Source organism: Phycodurus eques, chromosome 8 (genome assembly GCF_024500275.1).
Source record: "Phycodurus eques isolate BA_2022a chromosome 8, UOR_Pequ_1.1, whole genome shotgun sequence".
In the NCBI taxonomy this organism is placed as follows: domain Eukaryota; kingdom Metazoa; phylum Chordata; class Actinopteri; order Syngnathiformes; family Syngnathidae; genus Phycodurus; species Phycodurus eques.
In genome coordinates, this window is record NC_084532.1 from 10,657,979 (window position 1) to 10,678,894 (window position 20,916).

At 41.1% G+C, this 20,916-nt stretch overlaps 1 protein-coding gene across 4 annotated transcripts in view; it reads left to right on the plus strand.

The window, feature by feature from the left end:
* Positions 1-20,916, plus strand: part of pex5la (peroxisomal biogenesis factor 5-like a) — a 100,448-nt gene that overhangs the window by 77,469 nt on the left and 2,063 nt on the right. For 3 of the 4 annotated variants that reach the window (XM_061684220.1, XM_061684222.1, XM_061684221.1), the window contains 6 exons: positions 9,527-9,643; positions 13,380-13,523; positions 16,249-16,319; positions 17,694-17,912; positions 18,998-19,163; positions 20,731-20,888. In XM_061684220.1, the coding sequence (XP_061540204.1) occupies positions 9,527-9,643; positions 13,380-13,523; positions 16,249-16,319; positions 17,694-17,912; positions 18,998-19,163; positions 20,731-20,888 (875 nt within the window). The remainder of the gene's footprint in view (positions 1-9,526; positions 9,644-13,379; positions 13,524-16,248; positions 16,320-17,693; positions 17,913-18,997; positions 19,164-20,730; positions 20,889-20,916) is intronic. The other variant, XM_061684223.1, reaches the window with a different exon arrangement.

The window sequence follows — 20,916 nt, forward strand, 5'->3', positions numbered from 1 at the left end:
CCTGTTCATGTTGCAGTCAGCAGGTAACAATAGTTAAAAAGATAAAGCTTCGTCAAAGCTCTTAACAGTATCTCATAAGGCATTGCATTGATATTTTACATTGAAATCAGCATAATTCATAGTTTAAAGGCTAATTACCCCACATGATTTTGAGCATCAGTTTCATATTCAGTGATGATTTCTCAATCATCTGTTCAAAAAAATCATTGGAATCTTAATGATATACTGTATGCAATTGCTTTCCATGCAAGTAATCATGAAAAACACAAAATAAATTATATTATTTTTAATAATGAGGACACAGGAGGGCGGAACAACAACACTCTGAGAGAAATCAGACCACTACCAGTACCAAACTAAACGTGTGTGGATCTGGACAAAAACCTGCACAGTATAACAAGCAGATGTCATAATGTAATCTTCACAGCAGGAGGACTCAATAGGAGACCACATTTCTGAGCAGTTTGAGCCAGATGATCAGTGGCGTGCTATGAATCTCTACCTGAAGTCTACCTGGAGCCTATTTCCCATTAAATTGAGTCCCCTTTTCTGCCTTTGTTGAATCATCTCCACTGTTGCACTGTGATACTTGACAACCAAATCCACACACTCAAGTTCAAGGTGTGTTTGACCCAGAAAGAAAAATATTCAACAACTTCCATGTTGCGAACAATAAGAGAGTAAATAGGTCAATCATCTTCCAACTATACGGATCAGATATCTCACAGGCCAAGTTACAGTAATTAGTGAAGAAATATTTTAATGTATCTGCTCTCTCCACCCCTGAACATTAATTATTCCTGAAAAGTGAATTAATTAATCATCCATCCATCCAATTTCTATACCACTTGTGAGCTGCAGTATATAGCACTTAACGCTCCTTGGATTTACACCCTGGACTGGTCACCAGTCAATTGCAGGGCACATATAGACAAACAACAATTCACTTTTTTTTGTATTATTCTATTCAATTCAAAAAGAAAACCCATGCTAGCATGGTGAGAACTCCACACAGGAAGTCCAGAACAGTTTCAAACCCAAACCTCAGACATGTGAGGCAGATGTGTTAACCACGAGTGCAACCCTATGAATTAATCAATTCATATTAAATCTACTTACACTGTCACTTGCGCTTTAGGCCTCACACTTTGGATTTTGACTTTTGCCATGTGTAGTACAAGGTCATGTAGATATTATCTGCGTCAGGATAATTCTACTAAGTAAAATGCCCTCTTTTCCTAAAAACAGCAGTGAACCCTGCTCTATTGAGTTTCTTCACATGGACCGAAGACTACACGCTGTTGTATACTGCGTTGACGAATAATAGAGCAGGGACTGGAAAGATGTTCAGGATGTGAGAGGAGCCGTAGAAGAGCAATGCACTCGCCCACTTGGGGGATCCCATCCTAAAATTAGCCCTGATGTCACAGCGTTGTGTAAGTGGTAAGCCCTCACAATATCTGTCTTTGGATCAGCTGCAGGGCAGGTTCGAGAAGGGATTTAGAGAGAGTGATGAGTGTCAGAGCATGGATCATCGATTGGTAACATCATCTCCAGGCTTGGAATGAGCACATGTTCAAATAAAGTGCTTAACTTTAGAATAATTCTTTGAAAGAAGCTAACGAAATACAGATAATACTCCATGTTTTGATCATATGGGTAGAATCAAAATCATGCTTTGTAAAAATGCATGATACATAGGAAGAAGGTTTTTCCAGAATTTTTAGGTCAACTTTGGGGGGGTGTATTATACATGGGTGCGCATTATACACAAGAAATTACGGTACATGGGTGCCATTTGAGCTCTGTGTGCTGAGTTGTAAATAAAGTGAATTAAAAAAAGAAATACAAGACTGCTTTTTGAGAATATCACAGCAACAGAACCCAACCGTCCGGAACAGGTGGGCCAGCCAGTCACAGCTGGCCCGACCCAACCAAACAGTGACAACTCATAGCGGTAGATCACTCTGCTCATGCGGCGAAGAAGACTAGCTCTGAGAACTAATGTGAATTGCAGGACACGATGATCATCAACACTTCATATGCACCTTGCAGCTCCCCGCGGCTGGGGCAGCCTTTCACTTCGCAGAGAGCAGCTGCTGGTGGACCAGCGCGACTACACAGTCCGCGGCGGCCGGACGACCGTGGCATCTCCCTGATCGCCGTAAGCATTACTAAGTGGAGGAAAAGAAACCACAGGATTCCCTTAGTAGTGACAAGCGGAATCCAAAATCTAAAATAATACGTTTATAATAATATAAACGATAAGGTTATATCGTAAGGTAAACGTTTTACCAACAACATACAGTGTATATCGTTATATCGCACACTAGTTCATGTGGTAGAAGAAGCTAGAGTAACTATCTGGTAACAGCTGCAACTCTTCTTACCATTTTTCATGTGGCAAATGACTCGTGAGACATGTTATATGCACACTCAACACACTCAGTTGCTTCTATATTTGTTTCCAGCGAGCTTCAGGTCGCTTACTAATTGGCTATTGTTCAGTTTCACATCACGATCAAGCACTCCCTGTCTTGCCCCAACTTGGTGTTAACAACACACACAAGGAGTTGCTATTGTAAATATTGAACAGGTTTAAAGTTTACGTTTCTTGGCTCTGACTATTTACCGAGACGATTCAGTAGGGAAAGAAAATCTCACCACACCCCCACACCACAGGATAATCTTTTCGAGATAACTGATAATTACGTAATTGATTTTGTTTGGAAGTGGAGGGGGAAATCGGCCCGATTATCAGTCATCAATTGTCAGGTTTGTCACAAAAGTAAGATTGTGTTTTCTACTTTTCAAACATCTTTTTGTCAAAATGGAATATACAGTAAATTGTAATCCCGAAATGCAACATCTGCAGACACTTGTATAATTTCCAGCTAAGACCTACCCCTCCACCAAATAAAAAGTCTTTTTTTTTTAAATCCGTATTTGGCCACATTATGAATAATTTGGAGCTAAACTGTATGTCCCAGGTATTTCACCAACAGGGAGTGTATCAATTTAGCACACAGACGTTCTTTCATTTCATTCAATGAGATGAAGCAGACAAAGAAAAGTAGCACCCTCAGAGGGAGTCGATGAGAAAGCTCTCCCAAATATCATCCATTTGCAAAATTGCCACGGATGATAGTAAATGTAGTTTATATGGCTTTAAAGATAAGAATAGAAGGATGAAATGAGGAATGGAGAAATGGCTTTAAATTAATATAAGATGGCTGGGTGATGAAACATTTTCTCGGTGGGTTAGTGACTCTACATGCTACGTTAGGACAGTTTCAATTATCCAGGGCATATGGTATTGTTATGCTTCACTTGGATAATGTAGGATAAATTGTGACTTGTTTGGTCTGTCGTGCATAAGAAATAGGACTCCAAGTAGAGATAAAGCGTACACTATGTTGCCAGCATGGCCTTTCCTTAATTAAAACAACAGCAGGATGGGTGCTCTCTATTGTTACCCATTATCTCCTGGGACATTGGCCCGATGCAGTCTTGAGTTTATCAGATGCGGAGTTGTTTGCCATATTATGCTCTCAATCCACATATGAATGGGGAACGTCAATAAGTAATGCATTTACCCCCTTCACCGGCATCCATCAATTTGGGCAACAACATTATCAGTTCACCAGAACGCGAGCAAAGTTGCAATCACAATGATTGATAACAGTTTGGTGGTCAGTTTTTGTGCGAAAGCGCAGTTATTAGTGTGCTCTTAAATTTTAATGATTTAATGATTCCTTTGCCCGTTCTCTTCCCTTCTAAAACATTTTGGAAAGTTTAATTAATTTGCTTTAGTATAAAGATTAAAAAATAAAGCTCATTCAATCCTGCTGCCATGAATATTAGATTACTATCTCTGTGGATAACCTAATGTTATTTGAATGCACCACAAATTATAATCTCCAAGAAGTTAAACCTGTTTTAGAAATGGGCGTGATCTGCTTCATTTTTATTGCAGGGCTGGAATATTCACTGCAGTAATTCGTCAAACAATTTATAACAAAATAATTGACCTGCTGTTGTGCTTAGTAATGTCCTGTCAAAGAAATTCAGTGCAAGTGCTAAGATTGAAAACAATACATGTTATGTTATTTTATGTTATTTGACTTCCAAGTTGTTATAATGTCTAACCAATTGTTCTAATGGGAAGTAATTAATCTGTTCCACTGATGGAGTAGTGGTACACTCAACTAACATCGGTGCACCCAGTGTGGATTCAGTTCCCACTCAGCGACGTTGTGATTGCAAATGTGAATAGTTGTTTGTCTATGTGTGCCCTGTGATAGACTGGTGACTAGTCCAGAGTGTAGTCCACCTTTCGCCCAAAATTGCTAGGATAGTCTCCAGCTCATCCGTAAAAGTTCACCATCATTAACCTGTAAGTAATTGTACATGCATACAGGAGTAGCATTGTAATATTTGTTAGTGTCAAACAAGTGTAAAAAAAAGGACACTGAGGAGGCTACAGTTCGTGTTTCGACGAAATGCTGCTCTACTTATAATATTATTAGCAACTTACCGTTACATTATCCATCTTATACTGAGCAGCCACGACAGAGACGTGTTGTACCTTTCTGTGGTGAAATAAGTTCTGCTGTAAACATCACATTTCTTGTTGTTGCTATCACTGATCGCCTTCTATGGTAGCGTTACAAAAAACACCCCAAAAAAGTACAAAAAGCAAAACACAGAAAGGCGGTTCAGACTCAGGGTTTTTGTGTAACTTTAAAGCCATGTTTTACCTTAGAATTTTGGTTGAACTTCAAATTGTACACCCGCCTCCTGTGAGGTGCTTTTAAACAAACAAGTTCCAGCGGTCAATTATTCATGATGCTATCAGCCTGGTATTGTAAATCCATTCATTTTCTTTAGTGCTTGTCCTCATGTCCTCATTAGGGTCACGTGTGAGCTGCAGCCTGTCCCAGCTGGCATTAAGGTGAGAGACAGGATCCACCCTGGACTGATTGCCAACCAATCGCAAGGCACATGTAGAGAACCGTTCAACCTCACGTACCATACCTGCGGACAATTTTGAGTCTTAAATGAACCCGACATGTATGTGGGAAGAAGCCAGAGTACAGTACCTTGAGAAAACCCAAGCGATTAGGTCGAGAGCATGCAAACTCCACACACAAAAGCCTAAACCAAGATCCAAACCCTAAACCTCATTTGAATTTGGTATTTTTATTATACAGTATTTGTTTGGAACATCTGCATCTGATTTCCATCTATGAGTTCTAGCTGTAAATCATATTGAGTATTGTAATATCAACTTTTGTTGACAAACTGCCTGGCAGTAGTTGCTTCCCTAAATAACTAGCCCTTTATTTCTGCCGACAGAGCAGAAAACTGCACGTGCTGAACCATGTGTTATCACAGACATTCACATCATGGGTAACTGCATCGTCTTGCAAAATACAACCACACTTTGTCCAATAAATGTGTGTTATTCCATTATCGGGTCGCCGGCTTTCTATTTTGGTCTGGCTGACCGAGGACTGTCCATGCTTGTTAGCATTGAAAGGCCAGACCAGTCCTGCTCTGGAGACTCTGGAGGTGAGACTCTTGTGTAACTGATAAGTAATTAAACTTTTTGCGATGTTGGGCCAAGATGGATAACGCCCTTCATTCCTTAGTTGTAACCCCCTTCATTTCTTAGTCCTAGAGAACCTTATGCGAACCAGTGAAGTGGGAGTCCATTAAAAAGAGTGGATGAATGTTTAATGTGTCTGCCTCACTTTTAAGAAGGTTTGGGTTTGAAATCTCAGCTCAGGCCCTCCTGTGTGAAGATTGCACATTCTGCTTGTATTTGCATGGGTTTTCTCCGGGTACTCTGACCTCCAACCACATTCTCATAATATGCATGTTATGTTAATTGAAGACTCAATTGTCCATAGGTTAGAAATTTTCCGTTTATAGTTTTCTGTCTATATGTGCCCTGCAATTAATTGTCTGGTGTCAACAAACAAATTCAGCTGAGATAGGCGCCAGTCTTATTGAAAATGGATACACGGAGCTATTCAATTTAGAACACATAATATGCCATCTTCAGCAGTGACAAATATGCCACTATATAATAAAAAAATCTTGGTAACTGTTATTGATCCACTTTCAAATACCCAGTCTCAAATCCAAAGTACAACAAAATAAAGCTACATTAATTTATGCGGTGTGTTCACTTCAGCGGTGTAAATGTCACAGTAAAGAATCAAGACATTTAATCACTAGGCTGAAATAGTGTGGTTGTTATCAGTAGACATTTCAATGTCCGTTCATGTGCACAAGACAGGGATTACTAGGATGAGAACAGATTTTCATACATGCTTGAATATGTTTTGCATACATGAAGTAATAATTTGAATTTGCAATCTATCGTTGTCAGTAAATTAAAAAAACAAAAACAAAAAAAAAAGGTTTACTGCTTTGCAATTTGGAGATCAAAATTAGTAATGCATGCAGCTCATATGTACAGTATGTGTCTTATTCTAGCAAGGATTTATAATTGACATGTACAACAAAGTGAGACAGATTGTACCCTATTCCATCCATCCATTTTCTGTACCGCTTTATCCTCACTAGGGTCGTGGGCATGCTGAAGCCTATCCCATCTATCTTCGGGCGATAGGCGGGGTACACCCTGAACTGGTCGCCAGCCAATTAGATGTAGCAAATAGATGTATGTGAACTGACACATCCAAAGTATTTTCCGCATACGTACATTTTACTTGATTAGTGCAGCTTTGAACAACGGCCAATGATAGGAATATGATTTTCACTCCACGCAGCGCAGGTGCCCCGAAGTCATCTGGGATAGGCTCCAGCGTCATAATCTTCTTCCGGTGCATATGCTGTTTGCCAGAAGCAAACGATTTAGTGATTAGTTTTTGTTAAGTTCGATAGAAAAATAATAGTTTAGAAGAGCAATTCACCAATGGTTGATTGTAATCATCTTTAGTTTTGCTAGAAAATATACTCAGGTTATCTAAAATATTGATTCCAAATTTTACTAAAGTATACGGTATATTATGGCGGCAGTGGTTCAGTCAGTAATGACTTGGGCTTTGGCGTCAGAGGTCACAGGTTCAAGTCCCACATGACAAAATGTAAAAAGAAAATAGCAACTACTTGTTGGAAATATGCTAGACTGCTTACTGGCTACTGCTGAGGTGTACTTGAGCAAGGCATCATCCCTACCACCCCAGCAGCACTGGTGCAGCATTCACTTGTGGTACACCAATGACATAATTAATATATAATAACACAATTAAGTCAAAGGTGGCACGGTGACGTGTTCTACTTTTCCCGTAGGTGTGAATGTGATTGTGAATGGCTGTTTGTTTATATGTGCCCTGCGATTGGCTGGCGACCAGTTCAGGGTGTACCCCGCTTCTCGCCCAGAGTCAGCTGGGATAGGCTCCGGCACGCCCGTGACCCTCGTGAGGAGAATTAAGCGGTACGTAGATGAATGAAGATGAAAGCCGAATACAGTATATAGTGGTACGTTGATTTATAAGTTCATTTTGTAAATAAATTGGCTTTATAAAGTGTAATACTGTACGTACTGTAGTATTTGTGCTTTGGATGTGTGGCCCATCAAGTGACATGCAGCGCTGCAGTTGGGTTAGTCGGTTATTCTGCACGTGAGCATCTGGGTGCTAGTTGCGGCCGACAGCAGCTCGTTGCGAATGTTCTCATTTTGTATTTGTGTGTTTGACTGTTTGTCCCGTTCAACGAATGACGGAAAGTGCGTCAAAAAGAGAGAGAGAAAAAAAAGAACAGAGTAACAACATGAAAAACTCATAAACTGGGCTAAATCAAGTATTAAGTGTATTTTAGTATAATTTGGGGGTACTCGTGTTTGGCGCGTAGTGGTCACACTTTGTCGTCATGGTAATGCAAATCTGTACTCAATTTGACACACGTCAAGCGGGGGCGGAGTGAGGAGTGGCTGATTGGCATGAGACTCGAAAGCCCCGTCAAAACAGGTGGGTTTCGACAGGGCTGTAAAAACAGATGAAAAGTCTGGTGTGAAGTGAAGCATGTCACGGGCTTTTCCGAAAGACACTCGAGACACTTTTTTAATTTGTAGAAACTAGAGCTGTGCAATATCCGAACGAGGTAGCTTCGCTAAGCTCATATTTGATGTGATACTGTATTTGAGAGGGTCCTCAGGAAGCGGCACCTATAAAAAGTCACCTTCATGCAACTGGGCTTGGAGTGTCAGCAGCCCCCAATTACCTGCCATGGCTGCTTGTTGGGAGCCACAATGGCTTGATGAGAAGACCTATGACACAAACGCACTCTTTCACGGCGGATCTCGGCCGTGATCCCGTCTAGATTGTCAGTAGACGCGCCTGCTGCGCACGCTCGCAGACATTATAGAAAGGACTTTAGCCCCGTTTTTCCACTCGTGTGTTTCTAACAATGGAGGAGTCCGTAAGTGAGGCACAGTAGGTTGTTCCGCTCTGATTGGCATCATTCATCCCAGGTTGGCCAAGAATCATGGACACTGTGATGAATGGATGAAGGTCCTCATAAAACTGAGACATGACGGTGCTGTAAGGACGGCGCAAGTGAACAGCTATTACTGTACTATGACTTGTGAGAGGAGACTCACACAATCCTGTGTCAACAAATCTAATTTTAGAATGCAGACGAAACACACACTGAATTATCTCTTTAAATATTTGACGTAAAAAAAAATAGTTGCTTTTGGTTTTCACATCGATTTAAATGTTTCATGAAAAATATGAATAGAAAAAAAGTTATTTATGTGGAAGTTGGTTTATTTAGTGTCTGCTTTTGCCAGTTACTGTATAATTTCCTCCCTCCTTAAGAAAACGACAATATATTAATTCTTTGATTTCAAGCCTAATTGCACTTGTTCTCTAAGCTTTTAAGTCCCAACTTAATCCAGGACACAATATTTCCATCCGTTCTCTATCGTGCCTGTCCTCATTCAGGTCAAGGGTGTGCTGGAGCCTATCGCAGGCTGTCACAGGCTGTCACAGGCTGTCACAGGGCACATAGACAACCACTCACACTCACATTCACACCTACGGACAATAAAAGTATCCAATTCACCTCACATGCAGTTTTTCAAAATGTGGAAGGAAGCTGGGGTACCGGCGGAATCTGCAAACTCCCCACAAGAGAGAGGACAGTTGAGATTGAAACCCAGAATCTCTGAGCTGTGAGGCAGACGTACTCTCCACTAGGCAATTGCGCTGCCGGATGTAATCTGTGACATAACCATTACAGGAATAAAGGAACAAGCTTGTTTACCCGCAATATTTGCACTGAAGTTCAAAAATACAAATATTTACCTTCCAGTTTAAATGCAGCATGTTTAATGCATATTTCCTCTATTTTAACCCTTCAACATGTGGTTAGTTAAGTGAGCTGCATATGTCACCTGACATTTTTTGAAATGTGCACCAGTCATTCATTCACCTCTCCTTTTCTCTCCATTCCTCGACTCCTCCCCCTTTTGCTCTGTTGTCTGTAGTCAGATACAGAATTCTGGGATAAGATGCAGGCAGAGTGGGAGGAATTGGCTCGGCGAAACTGGCTGACGGAGAATGAGCAAACCCAGATTCCCTCCACTGTCTCTCCACATGAGAAGGTCATTATTGTCTGTGATTTGCATGAACAAAACATTTTTTTACAGGGGACCAGGGGCCGCATGTACAAAGACTTCCTACCGAAACATGGTGTACGCTCAAATCCAGAAAACATCCTGAGCATAAAAATATCCAGATGTATGAATCTGTGCGTACGCATGAATCCAAGTACATTTCCTTCGCACATCCCAATCAACGTAGAATTGAGCGCACGTGCTGGAGTAGCCGACTCCTCCCTGTCCACGCCCACATTTGAATATGCAAATCATATTTAAATGAACCCTGCACCTGCGATCCCAATCGCTGCATGATCAGAAAAAAAGAAAACGAGCGAAAAGAAAATCTGAATGGGAAGTTGAGACGCTGCTCAACGAAGTGGTGTGCAAAAAAAATCCTCTTCGGCACTGTCCTCTAGCGTTAACAACAAGAGGAGACGATGGAAAGAGAGGAGTGAATGAGACCGCGTGTGTGCGGCTGTCAACGCTGTGGGGTCGGAAACAGCGCACACACGCTCAACTAAAAAAAAGAAGTGGTCAGACATTAAGGTGGATGTGAAGCGGAAGACGGCTGCCCACCGCCAAAGTGTGGCCAAAGCAGGCGGAAGAACCGGCGCGGAGGGCCTCACCCCATTCGAGGAGTGTGTCGCTGCAATCATGGGTGACGCTGCTGTGTCAGGGATGGTGGGAGCACACGTGGCTGACTCTGATCACCCCACAAGGTAAATACCATTTATTTGTAGAACGCACAACAAATGTGTTCATACAGTAACTTACACTCAGCCCTATGAGATGAAGGTTCACGCGTAAATGTTGTATGTATATTGTCAGCATATTAAAGAGGATATCAAAAACTTCGCCTCCTGTTTGATTACTCAATTTATTATTTTGATACACAGGAGAGGACACGCAGTCGTAGCCACATGCTACGTGTTCGGGGGATTCGTCCACCGTCCCCAGTGTCGCGAGTGTCACAGATGCGGAGGATTCGTCCACCGGTCCTGGCATCTCCTCCGGCATCCCCAGCGTCTCCGACGCCATTACACTCCAACAACTGGCCGTGTCCTCACTAGTGCACATTGATTAAAAAAAAAAAAAGAGTCCTTTGAATTTACTTAATTTGAACATGTACATTGGTTGCACCTGATTATAATGTGTTAAAATGACGTAATTTACCCCTCTTCTCCTAAAAAAAAAAAACAACAGCCTCCCACATTCCAAAAACATGCATGGTAGGTTAATTGAAGACTCTAAATTGCCCGTAGGTGTGAATGTGTGCGCGAATGGTTGCTTGTTTCTATGTGCCCTGTGATTGGCTGCCGACCAGGGTGTACCCCGCCTCTCGCCCGAAGATAGCTAGGATAGGCTCCAGCACACCCGCGCCCCTAGTGAGAATAAGCGGTCCAGAAAATGGATGGATGGATAAATGCAGAAACAATGGGGACTGGTAATGATAATAGTGTGTTGGTATTGAGTAGTTACAATTAAGAGCTGTGCCACATATCCTGGTCTAAGCCTATTGCTCGGTGCAGCTAGAGCGCCCACAACCCAGTTGGGGAAAGGTGGGAGGGATTGAGTGGAGCAAATCATTTTTGAAGCAAAAGAGGGCATGCTGTATTTTTGTTGTTTAAATATGGCATTTCAAATGTGTACGGTATGGTTTGACCCTTTTCTAGGTTGTTTAAAATGAGCAAACAGTTGAAAACGTTTTTTTGATCACACAAATTTTAGGGCTGCTGGAATTAAATTTTAGGGGTGCCTCCGAAAGAGGCTATAAACTCCTATGCGGGGGACTCAAACAGCAATAATTTAATCTGTTTCAAATCAATAATGGTAGGAAATATTACGTTTTTTTATCATTTATACTGACAAAAGTAAACAGGTTGCAAGGATCCTCGTCCTAGAGGGTTTTTTTTTTTTTGTGTTATTTATTGAGGACACAACAGTAAAATAATCATCAGCCGTTAAGTGTGCAATCAAGTATGCATGCAATTCATAACAATAAAATTAGCGCCAAAATTAGTGCGAACACACCATGAGAGTGGTCCTCCATGATTAGGAGGCTGTAACTCCCAATCTTTTTTATGCCTCGCATTCATATAAATAATGTATGTTCTCGCACTCCCGATAAAGGTAATCTCATTACATGGAGTCATAATGTATCTATCCTTGCGTAAAATCAAAAAATATATATTCTACATGTAGTCACAAAGTGAAATGTCTGTGTTCGGAAACCATTAAAATGGGTGTTGTTGTTTTTTTAGGTTGCCATGGAAATGATATTGCATTTATTGGAAGCTGAAGCTGTAATCAAATTTTCTAAATCCCCTAAAATTGGGATCCAAATAAATAAACAATAATGTGTGATTGTCTGGCGACCAGTTCAGGGTTTTCCCCCGCCTCTCGACAGAAGATGAATGAAGGAATAATAGAATATTACCAAAATGTTCTGAGGGAAAATAATCTTCAAAAGCCAAGAAAACTTGAAAGTTCCAACTATCATCATGTATGACCTCAGCAAATCTCACGAGGTTGTGATTAATTCCATAAGTGTGTTTTGTGTATACTGTAAATGTCTTCAACATGTAGTAGCTTTACATTATCTTGTTGTATTATGCCGTGTTAACGTCTCCTTATATTATGTTAAAATGTTACTAAAAAAAAATTTCCTGTATAAACATTTCATGGAATAGTATTTTTATTTATTTTTTTACAACATTTAAGTCATCCAATTAAGTAATAGCTGTGTGTGACTTTGAAAGCTCTACTGTTTCTTTATTTTGGTTTGCAGGTATTGAAATGAAAGCACCTGTTATCAAAAGAGCCTCTGTTTGAAGAGCAATGAATAGGAATTTATTCATATAAAAATTGTGTATTTCCACTCATGCTTGCTGGAAAACTCAACTTTTCTGCATCTTATTTTGAAAGAATTTAGTAGAAATCATTTTTGACCTGTATGTACTTACTTCCTCCCACAAGTGAACGTGTGAGCCTTGAAACTTCAGAGAAAACTAAAACTGATACAAAGCAGTGCAGCACAATTTGTAAGCATCACCTCTTGCTGTCCATTGGAATATTGTGCATACAAGGAAGCATATTTGTTCCATTAAGCTTTAGTCAGAATAGATCAGCAATGAAAGGTCAGGATTGGAATGAAAAAAGTTACAAATATGGGGGAAAGTATCATATTCACATATAGATATAATGGTTACAACATTTTGAAAGAAAAATGCTAATATATAAATGTCATGTACATAAGTCAATGATATCTGTGGGATAAAGTTCTTCAGTATTTCAATGAGTACGCTATAAGGGCGGACACACTCGGTTGACGTGTTCCTCTATCTAACTAATATACTGTATGTTTGAAGAAGATGTGATATATCGGTCACCTGAGCATCGAGCAGGAAGCGAATATGTTTAAAGGCAGAGCCCATGAACTGACCTTCCTATATGAGGAAGACTTAAGAAGCACACTCGCGGGCCTCCTGATTGATCCCAGCGCAGAGCAAGTTCATTCAAAGTCATCTTGCTCAGAGGCGCCCGTAAACACACTTGGGTAATCACAGTTGGGAAATTCAAAGTTTAACATTTAAAGAGAACAGGGAAAAACCCCAGGGAGCCCAGTCCAGGGTTTATGTGATGTGGTAACGATCGATTCGATGCTGCAGCTTTGCATCCGAGGGGCACTGACGTCACCACTGAACTTGTTTTCTGTTGTTGTTTTTGTTTTTGCTGACAGGGTTACTACTTCCACACAGATAATCCCTATAAGGACTTGCCTAATGCGTTTGAGGAGGGGCTGAAGAAGTCTCGAGAAGGAGACTTGCCAAATGCGGTGCTGATGCTGGAAGCAGCTGTCTTGCAGGATCCTCACGATTCAGAGGTCAATGCACTAATGACAGTGTATACAAACACACACACAAAGTATACTGTACAGTATGTGGCAAATTCCTATTTATTTTTATGTAACAGACCAAGAAAAAAAAGATGCAAGACTCAAAACGATCCCTACCATAACAACTGAAAACGCTATCATTTGCATACCAAGCCAGTGGTGCCTTGAGATACGAGTTTAATTTGTTCCATGACCACGCCGGTAACTCAAAACACTCCTATTTCAAATCATCTTTTCTCATTGTCATGAATGGAAATGCTATTGATTAATCTGTTCCAATCTCCCAAAAACAATCAACAGTATCTTTTGCAGTGTTTTTGTCGAAAGAAAAATATCACAAAAGCATATCACAAATATCACAGTATTAGAATTCATAAAAACATACAGTGATGACGTAGTTAAATAAAATGTAAAAAAATGTAACTCTTTCTGCCACATTTTTTTCCTTCAATTCAATGAACACTTTGCTGCTGCTTAGAGGAGCTGTACCTTGGGGAAATATAATACAGACATACTGATATACAGTACACAGTCACAGCTCCTCTATAAACTGCAGTAATATTAGCTGTTCTTCACAGAGGATAAAGAGTATACAGTATGCCTGTGAGTGTTGTTATATTATGTGGCTAAATGTGCTGCTGCACCATTTGTGTTCAAATGGCCGTTGCTTAAAAGGTTATACCGTAACACCGGTGCTTTGTTAGCCTGTCTATGGCATTTTGGATTATTTATTAGCATCAAGCTAAGTTGACTTAAAGCTATGTGCTTGTTTTAGATACACAGTGTGTAAATCTCTTTGTTTTGTTTAGTTTGACAGTAAATTTCAACTGGGAGTGTCAAAAAACAGCTTAAAGCCTGTTCACTATCTGCCGAACCTGCTTGTTGTGAAGTTAGTTGAGTTCATTGTCACCACACAGTGCTCATAGTTCAAATTTTTGCTCTCACGTCAAAGCAAACAACAACAATTTTACCTCGAAAAATCATATAAGTGAGTATTGAGCAGTGTCCCCCTACATAAAAGCAGCACCACAACAGGTGGGTACTCATGTTAGTGGAAAATATTTAAAGGTTCTGCCTGTCACTACATGTTGGTGGCATAGACAGATGAACAAAGCTTTGTAGTGGATACCTGCACCTCATTTTCAGACCAATTAAGTGAATGTAGTTAAATCAGTGTTCTTCTTCTTAGAGGTTTGTGTTTCCAGGCTGCAAATTGCCACAGTGTAAATTAACGACCAATATATTTGATCCATTTTTCAGTTAAAAGTGGCTGACTGTAAACTACCTGTAATCAAGCAGGTTCGCCACAGCAACATAACTTGAGATGCATATTTACAAAATGTGCTAACTCTTCAAGATTGCACAGCTCAACTTGACTGTGGCAGAGTGCGAGCAGAAAGCTCCGTCCTAGCCGGCTCGTGCTGAGAGAAACCATAGAGAAAGAAAGCCTCAGTGATTGCCAGCTGTGCAAGGCAGATTTTGTCCTCAGAGCGCACAGGCTGAACGCTGATTGCCTAGAAAGCCTTCTGCCTTTTTGAGTTGTTTACTGTAACAAAAAGGCCCAACTTGCTCGTACTCTTGATGAGAATTTCCATTTAACCAGTGAGATGAGTCTTCACTCATTTCATTTTATTCCCCTTCCCTCCTTTTCTTAGTCACGAGTGACCTCTTTGCAGGTTGAAAGAGCAAAGCCTTCGCAGTGCTTTTGGTATCCCCGAGAATATTCAGAAATGTGCCAATTTTTGCAGGGAATGGATAATCCCTCAGTGTATAGAACTAATACGATTCCAAAATTCCACCTGGGGCGCTTAATGGCTCGTTGCCTCACTCCGAAGACCTCCGAGAAATAATTTCTCCCCTTATTTAAGAGAGCGGGACAAAAAAAAAAATAGGCATACGCGGAGATTATCTTTAACATTTGGAGGTTTTAACATGAGGATTTACAGAGACAAAACAGAGGCGATTTTATCATCTCACATTATGGATTTAAAATTAGTTGTTCTGCCCTCTACTGCTTATTTGGGGAACTTGCTTCATTGCTCTATTGCTCATATTTAAAGTTTTTATTGAATTAAAGTTCTTGTGACAGCACGGTAGTCTCGTGGTTTGCATGTCTGCCTTATAATAATAATAATAATAATAATAATAATAATAGCTCTGAGGTTCTCGTTCGTATGGTCTCCCCGGCTTCTTCCCACATTCCAAAAGCATTGATTCCTATTACAGTAATCATCCATGTGTGCATTCTTGTTTGTCTGTATGTGCTCTGTGATTGGCTGGCGACCACTCCAGGTTGTACGCCGCCAGCTGGGCTAGGCTCCTGCTCATCCACAACCCTCGAGACGACAAACGCTATTAAAAAAAAAAAAAAAAAAAAAAAAAGGAATGGATGGCTGGATTATTGTGGTATTGGAAACACAGTATGTGCTATTTTTCTTGAGAAATGTCTGCTACTTTAGTAGCTTTACTTGCTCGGATCCTGGGGTAGAAAATGGAAGTGGTTCCAGCTACTGATTGTCTAACATTGGCAATGGATGGACAACATTTGGTTCCAATAAAGACAAGAGGAAAGATTTGTTGTGGCCAAACAACTCGCCCTCTCAATCCCTATACACTATACTGTATGTTGAATTGTGATGGAGATTGGTTCTTGGGTGACAAATAATGAAAGTCCGGCTTCTCCTTATACAGTCTCCTTATTGCTTCTCTGCAGGCTTGGCAAGTGCTGGGCACCACCCAGGCCGAAAACGAGAATGAGCAGGCGGCAATTGTCTCCCTCCAGAGGTAAAGAAATAAATGATGCATTGGATAACAACTTAAGCGATATGGGGAAAAAACAGGCAATGTATAAGAGGCTTATATAAACTGTCAGTCCTATTACGTTAATGTCATCATCATCAAGTCATCTATTCAGGTGCAAAGCTATAATTTGGAAAAAATGCAGTTTTGAATTATTTAACAATATAAAGGGAGGAGTCTATTTGAGGGAGGCGTTTTTTTTTACCTGGATGACGAACCCATTAGGAGAGTGGCCACAATTTCAAGACATACGCTCACCTGATTACAGTCCAATTAGCAAATAAAGCAAAGCAAACGAAATTATTTTTTACAATTATTGGGGAAATAATATAAGTCTCACGGTAGTGTCCAATCCACCATTTGATATTTACAAAAGAATCTAGAAATTTCCAAAAGAAAGTCTCACAAAGATTTCAAAAGAATACCGGAAATGTTCCCCCCCGTTTGCAATCTTATTAAGAAATGACTTTCTTTTTTCCTGTTACCCAACGTATTCATTGTAATTCAATAACTGGGCCATTGATCAACTGTTTATATAAAAAGTGATCTCATCCACACAAGCAAAGTATTAACAGGCAACTTAGACCACAGTTTTGTAAGCAGAAATTTCTCTTATGTGGTCCACAGAAATCTACCAGACCACAATTCAAAGTCTTTCATTCCGTGTAGACTGTGCTATGAAATTGAATGTACAAAAACATAATAATAATAATTGCTTTTCCAAGTAAATGTGATTACTGGGGAGACCATTTGTGCACTTAATCTTCCAGATAGTCACCAGTCAAGTATGAGGCACTTGAGTCCACATTGTGTTGTTGTTATGTAACAGCTACCATCTGTGTGCACAATGTTTTGAAGTGAGATTAGATGTTTTACCTGGCTTTAGTCCTGTTGGAGCTGCACTGGCAACACTTTGGATGGGATGCATCCTATTGTTATTCTTTTTGTGTCAGAAAAGGTTTCAATAAAATGTAACAAACATTTGCTTATGACTTCAAAGCTGTTGTATTTGTTTCTGTATTATGAAAAAAGAAGAAGGTCATTAGTGCACAGTGGGTTGGAGTATTCTGACTTTATGTAACCCTCTCCTTCAATACGCAGGGTGAAATCATTTACTTTGAGATTAACAGAGATTAAGAGTTTGGCACATGAGTTGGTCTTGTTAGATCTTGTTTTTGGTCTCTCTTTTAAATCTTTAATGTAATCCAAGACGTTCATCCAAAATTCATCTGTGGTACCTCATCAGAAACAACAACAACAACACCACTTTCTATGCACGCAAATCCAAGGACAATACATACAGAATGTAATCCTGCACGCTAATGCGTGCAACCTCACCCGCTTCCCGTCTTCATTCAGGTGTTTGGAGCTCCACCCCAACAACCTCCCAGCCCTCATGGCCTTGGCGGTGAGCCTGACCAACACGGGCATGCGCTACGACGCTTGCGAGGCTCTGCTCCGCTGGTTGCGACACAATCCGAAATACAAACACCTCCTGAAGGGGAAAAAACATCTTGCGGGATCCCCAAACTCCCAGCGCAGGATGTCTCATGCACCCAACATTGGCAGGCATGAAAGGTATTCAACAAAATGGTGGTATTCATGTTTTGTAGTGGAGCTTTACATTTTTCTTCACTTCTTGAAGGTTGGTGCATTTGACTAGCCACCTCCTTGCTACTCAATTTTCACTACTGGCCTGATTATTAAGAAAACCGAATGTCCGTCTCTGTTTATATAGATAAAAATATCCATTTTGTAGTTACGTAATTGCTTGTCCTCATTAGGGTGGCGGATCAGCTGGAGACTTTGCCACTCGACTTGGCTCGAGAGGTGGGGTGTGCACCCTGGACTGGTTGCCAGCCTGACTTAATTATTGTGGCCCTAATAGTCACTTTCAGTGAAGTGTCCCCCAAGGTCATCAGTGCAAAATGTGACACGTCGATTTCCATGCTGTCACAAAGTGTGATGCTAAAATTGTCAAATCATTCAAAGGAGCTTGCCAAAGTATAATTTTAACTCCAACATGCTGACCAAGAGAAGACATTGTCACATCATATATTTATCATGTGTTCAACACGCTCATTTGTTTTACTCTGACTTCCATTAACCGTGTCAAAGGACTAGAACTAGTCAGCTCTGTGAACCATGGCTGGTGCCGGCGTTCTTTCACTATCTTGACCGCCGCATCCTCCTCCCCAAACCACTCTCAATCCCTGCTTTAGGAAGAGACGCTTCTATCTTAAGCCGTTAAAATTGAGGTTTTAGGCTTTGAACATCAGATAGAAAAGGCTTAATTCTCCTCCCGAGGAAAAGAAGCACTCTATCCAATCATTAATCGACTAGTCAAAGTGAAGAGATACAGGTACATCCCAATTACCGTGATGTTCCCGTTAATCCATGAAGGATCTTATTTATTCTAGTCTTTCTGCTGCTCACTCCATCCCTCTCCTTTAACCCTGCTGGTTAACTGTTCTCTGCAATTATCCACTCTATCTTTTACTCCCATCTTCCATGCACATGTAATGCCTGACCTCGGGGGGGGGGGGTGACAATGGAAAAACTTTATCATTTGTTTTATACCTCTCTTTGAATAGAGACGAACAACAGTCACTGTCACTCAGCAATGTGGCGTCGCATTAATCCTCGTCTGAACATGTCCCCAGCTCCATGCTACCCGAGATCAAGGAGCTCTTCCTGGAAGCTGTCCAGCACAACTCGGACACCGTTGACCCAGACTTGCAGACGGGTCTCGGGGTGCTTTACAACCTCAGTGGCGAGTTCAACAAGGCGGTGGATGCTTTCAACACGGCTTTGTCGGTGCGGCCTGAGGTATAGCAGAGCCACATACTCACTCAGTCGAGGAAAGACAGAAACATGGACTGTACATTAGACTGTAGATTGACGCATGAGATGTGATATGAATAATGTACTTGGACTATTCTTAGGATCTACGTAATAGGGAACATTTGTCAGACCTGTTTAAGTAAGTAACAAAAATCCATTTATTGACAGGGGCATTTGTGTGAATATTTGCCATTCCTCTAAGAAATGCTGTGCCCCAATTAGTCAGTTGTCCATCTGAGAACTAAATGCCTCCCTCAAATTGCCCCAGCAAAGAGAAGAAAAAAACGGGGAGTGCGTTCAGTTCTTACATGCTATTTTTCATATGGACATTAACAGTTCAACCCATTTCCACTCTGTTGCTAACCAAAACAGCAGCACAGAAGCACATAAACAGTCTCTCCGAAGGATGAAGGTGTGAAGACTTACTGCATGTGGTAAACAAGTTCCCTTTCCATGATGAAGTCCCTGTAGTGTGAAAATATGTCCTGTAAAAGTGACACAACACAGAGTGTTGGTAACAACGGTGACATATTTGAAAGAAATATATATAGCATATAAAATGAAGCTTTAAAATCATGAAATATCAGACTGTTTCTGTTCTGGAAGGCTGTGGGCTTGTCCGTTGAATGCACTGAAACCACGTCCCGCTCAACTCTCACTCTGTCTAAAATCTTGCGTGATTGACATGCACTCATGAGCATGATTGACATGTGCATGTGAGCGTTAGTGACATGCACGCGTCAGCGTGATTGACATGCGCTGTGAGCGTGATGGACATGAGTGCCAGTGACATGCTTGCCTGAGCGTGTTTGAGTAGTGTGTATGAGAACATTTTACGAGTGTTTATGAGAGCATTTGACAAGTGTTTATGAGCGAAAACATTTCAGTCTTGTGTATGACAGCCTTTCAGTCGTGTGTATGAGACCATTTGACTAGTAAGTGTGCAAGCTAATCCTGAATAATGCCCCTAATGGACCCTCATACAGATGTACTCAGCGCTCATTCACACAAAACAAACAGAAAACGTCAATATGCCCAGGGATACAAAAAATCTATTGGGTGTCTCTGCATCCCCTTGATGCAAATGAGCATCTGTTCTCCTCCACGATGTCCCAGGTCGGCATGAACATTACACACTGTTAAATCCAACCGCCCACATTTGACTTGGTAATATGTGCCCCCTGCTGCACAACTAGCTCTGAACACAAAGAAAGATAATTATATCCCCACTGCAACGCTCCATCTTAGCTAAAAGGCCCCTGTATTGTCGTAGACCATGACCTCTGCGTGTGTGTGTGTGCGTGTGTGTGTGTGTGTGTGTGTGTGTGTGTGTGTGTGCGCGCGCGCGTATGTGTGTGCCTGCAGGTGGCAAACAAGCACAAGGACACTGTGAGTGATATAACTGAGCTCTCCTTAAATTACCCTTGTTAGGTTTAGCAAGGAGCTGACGTTGACGTTTTGTCACTTTTTCACAGCAAAAACCGAGCTGCTTGTTTTGTTGCAAAGCATATAATTCAGCTCTAAGGAATTAAAAGATCTATATTTCACCCAGGATTACTTGCTGTGGAACCGGCTCGGGGCCACGCTGGCAAACGGAGACCGGAGCGAGGAGGCGGTGGAGGCGTACACGCGAGCTTTGGAGCTGCAGCCGGGATTTATCAGGTCCCGCTACAACCTGGGAATAAGCTGCATTAACCTCGGAGCACACAGGTGAGCGAGTGCAATCGCTTAGGGGCTG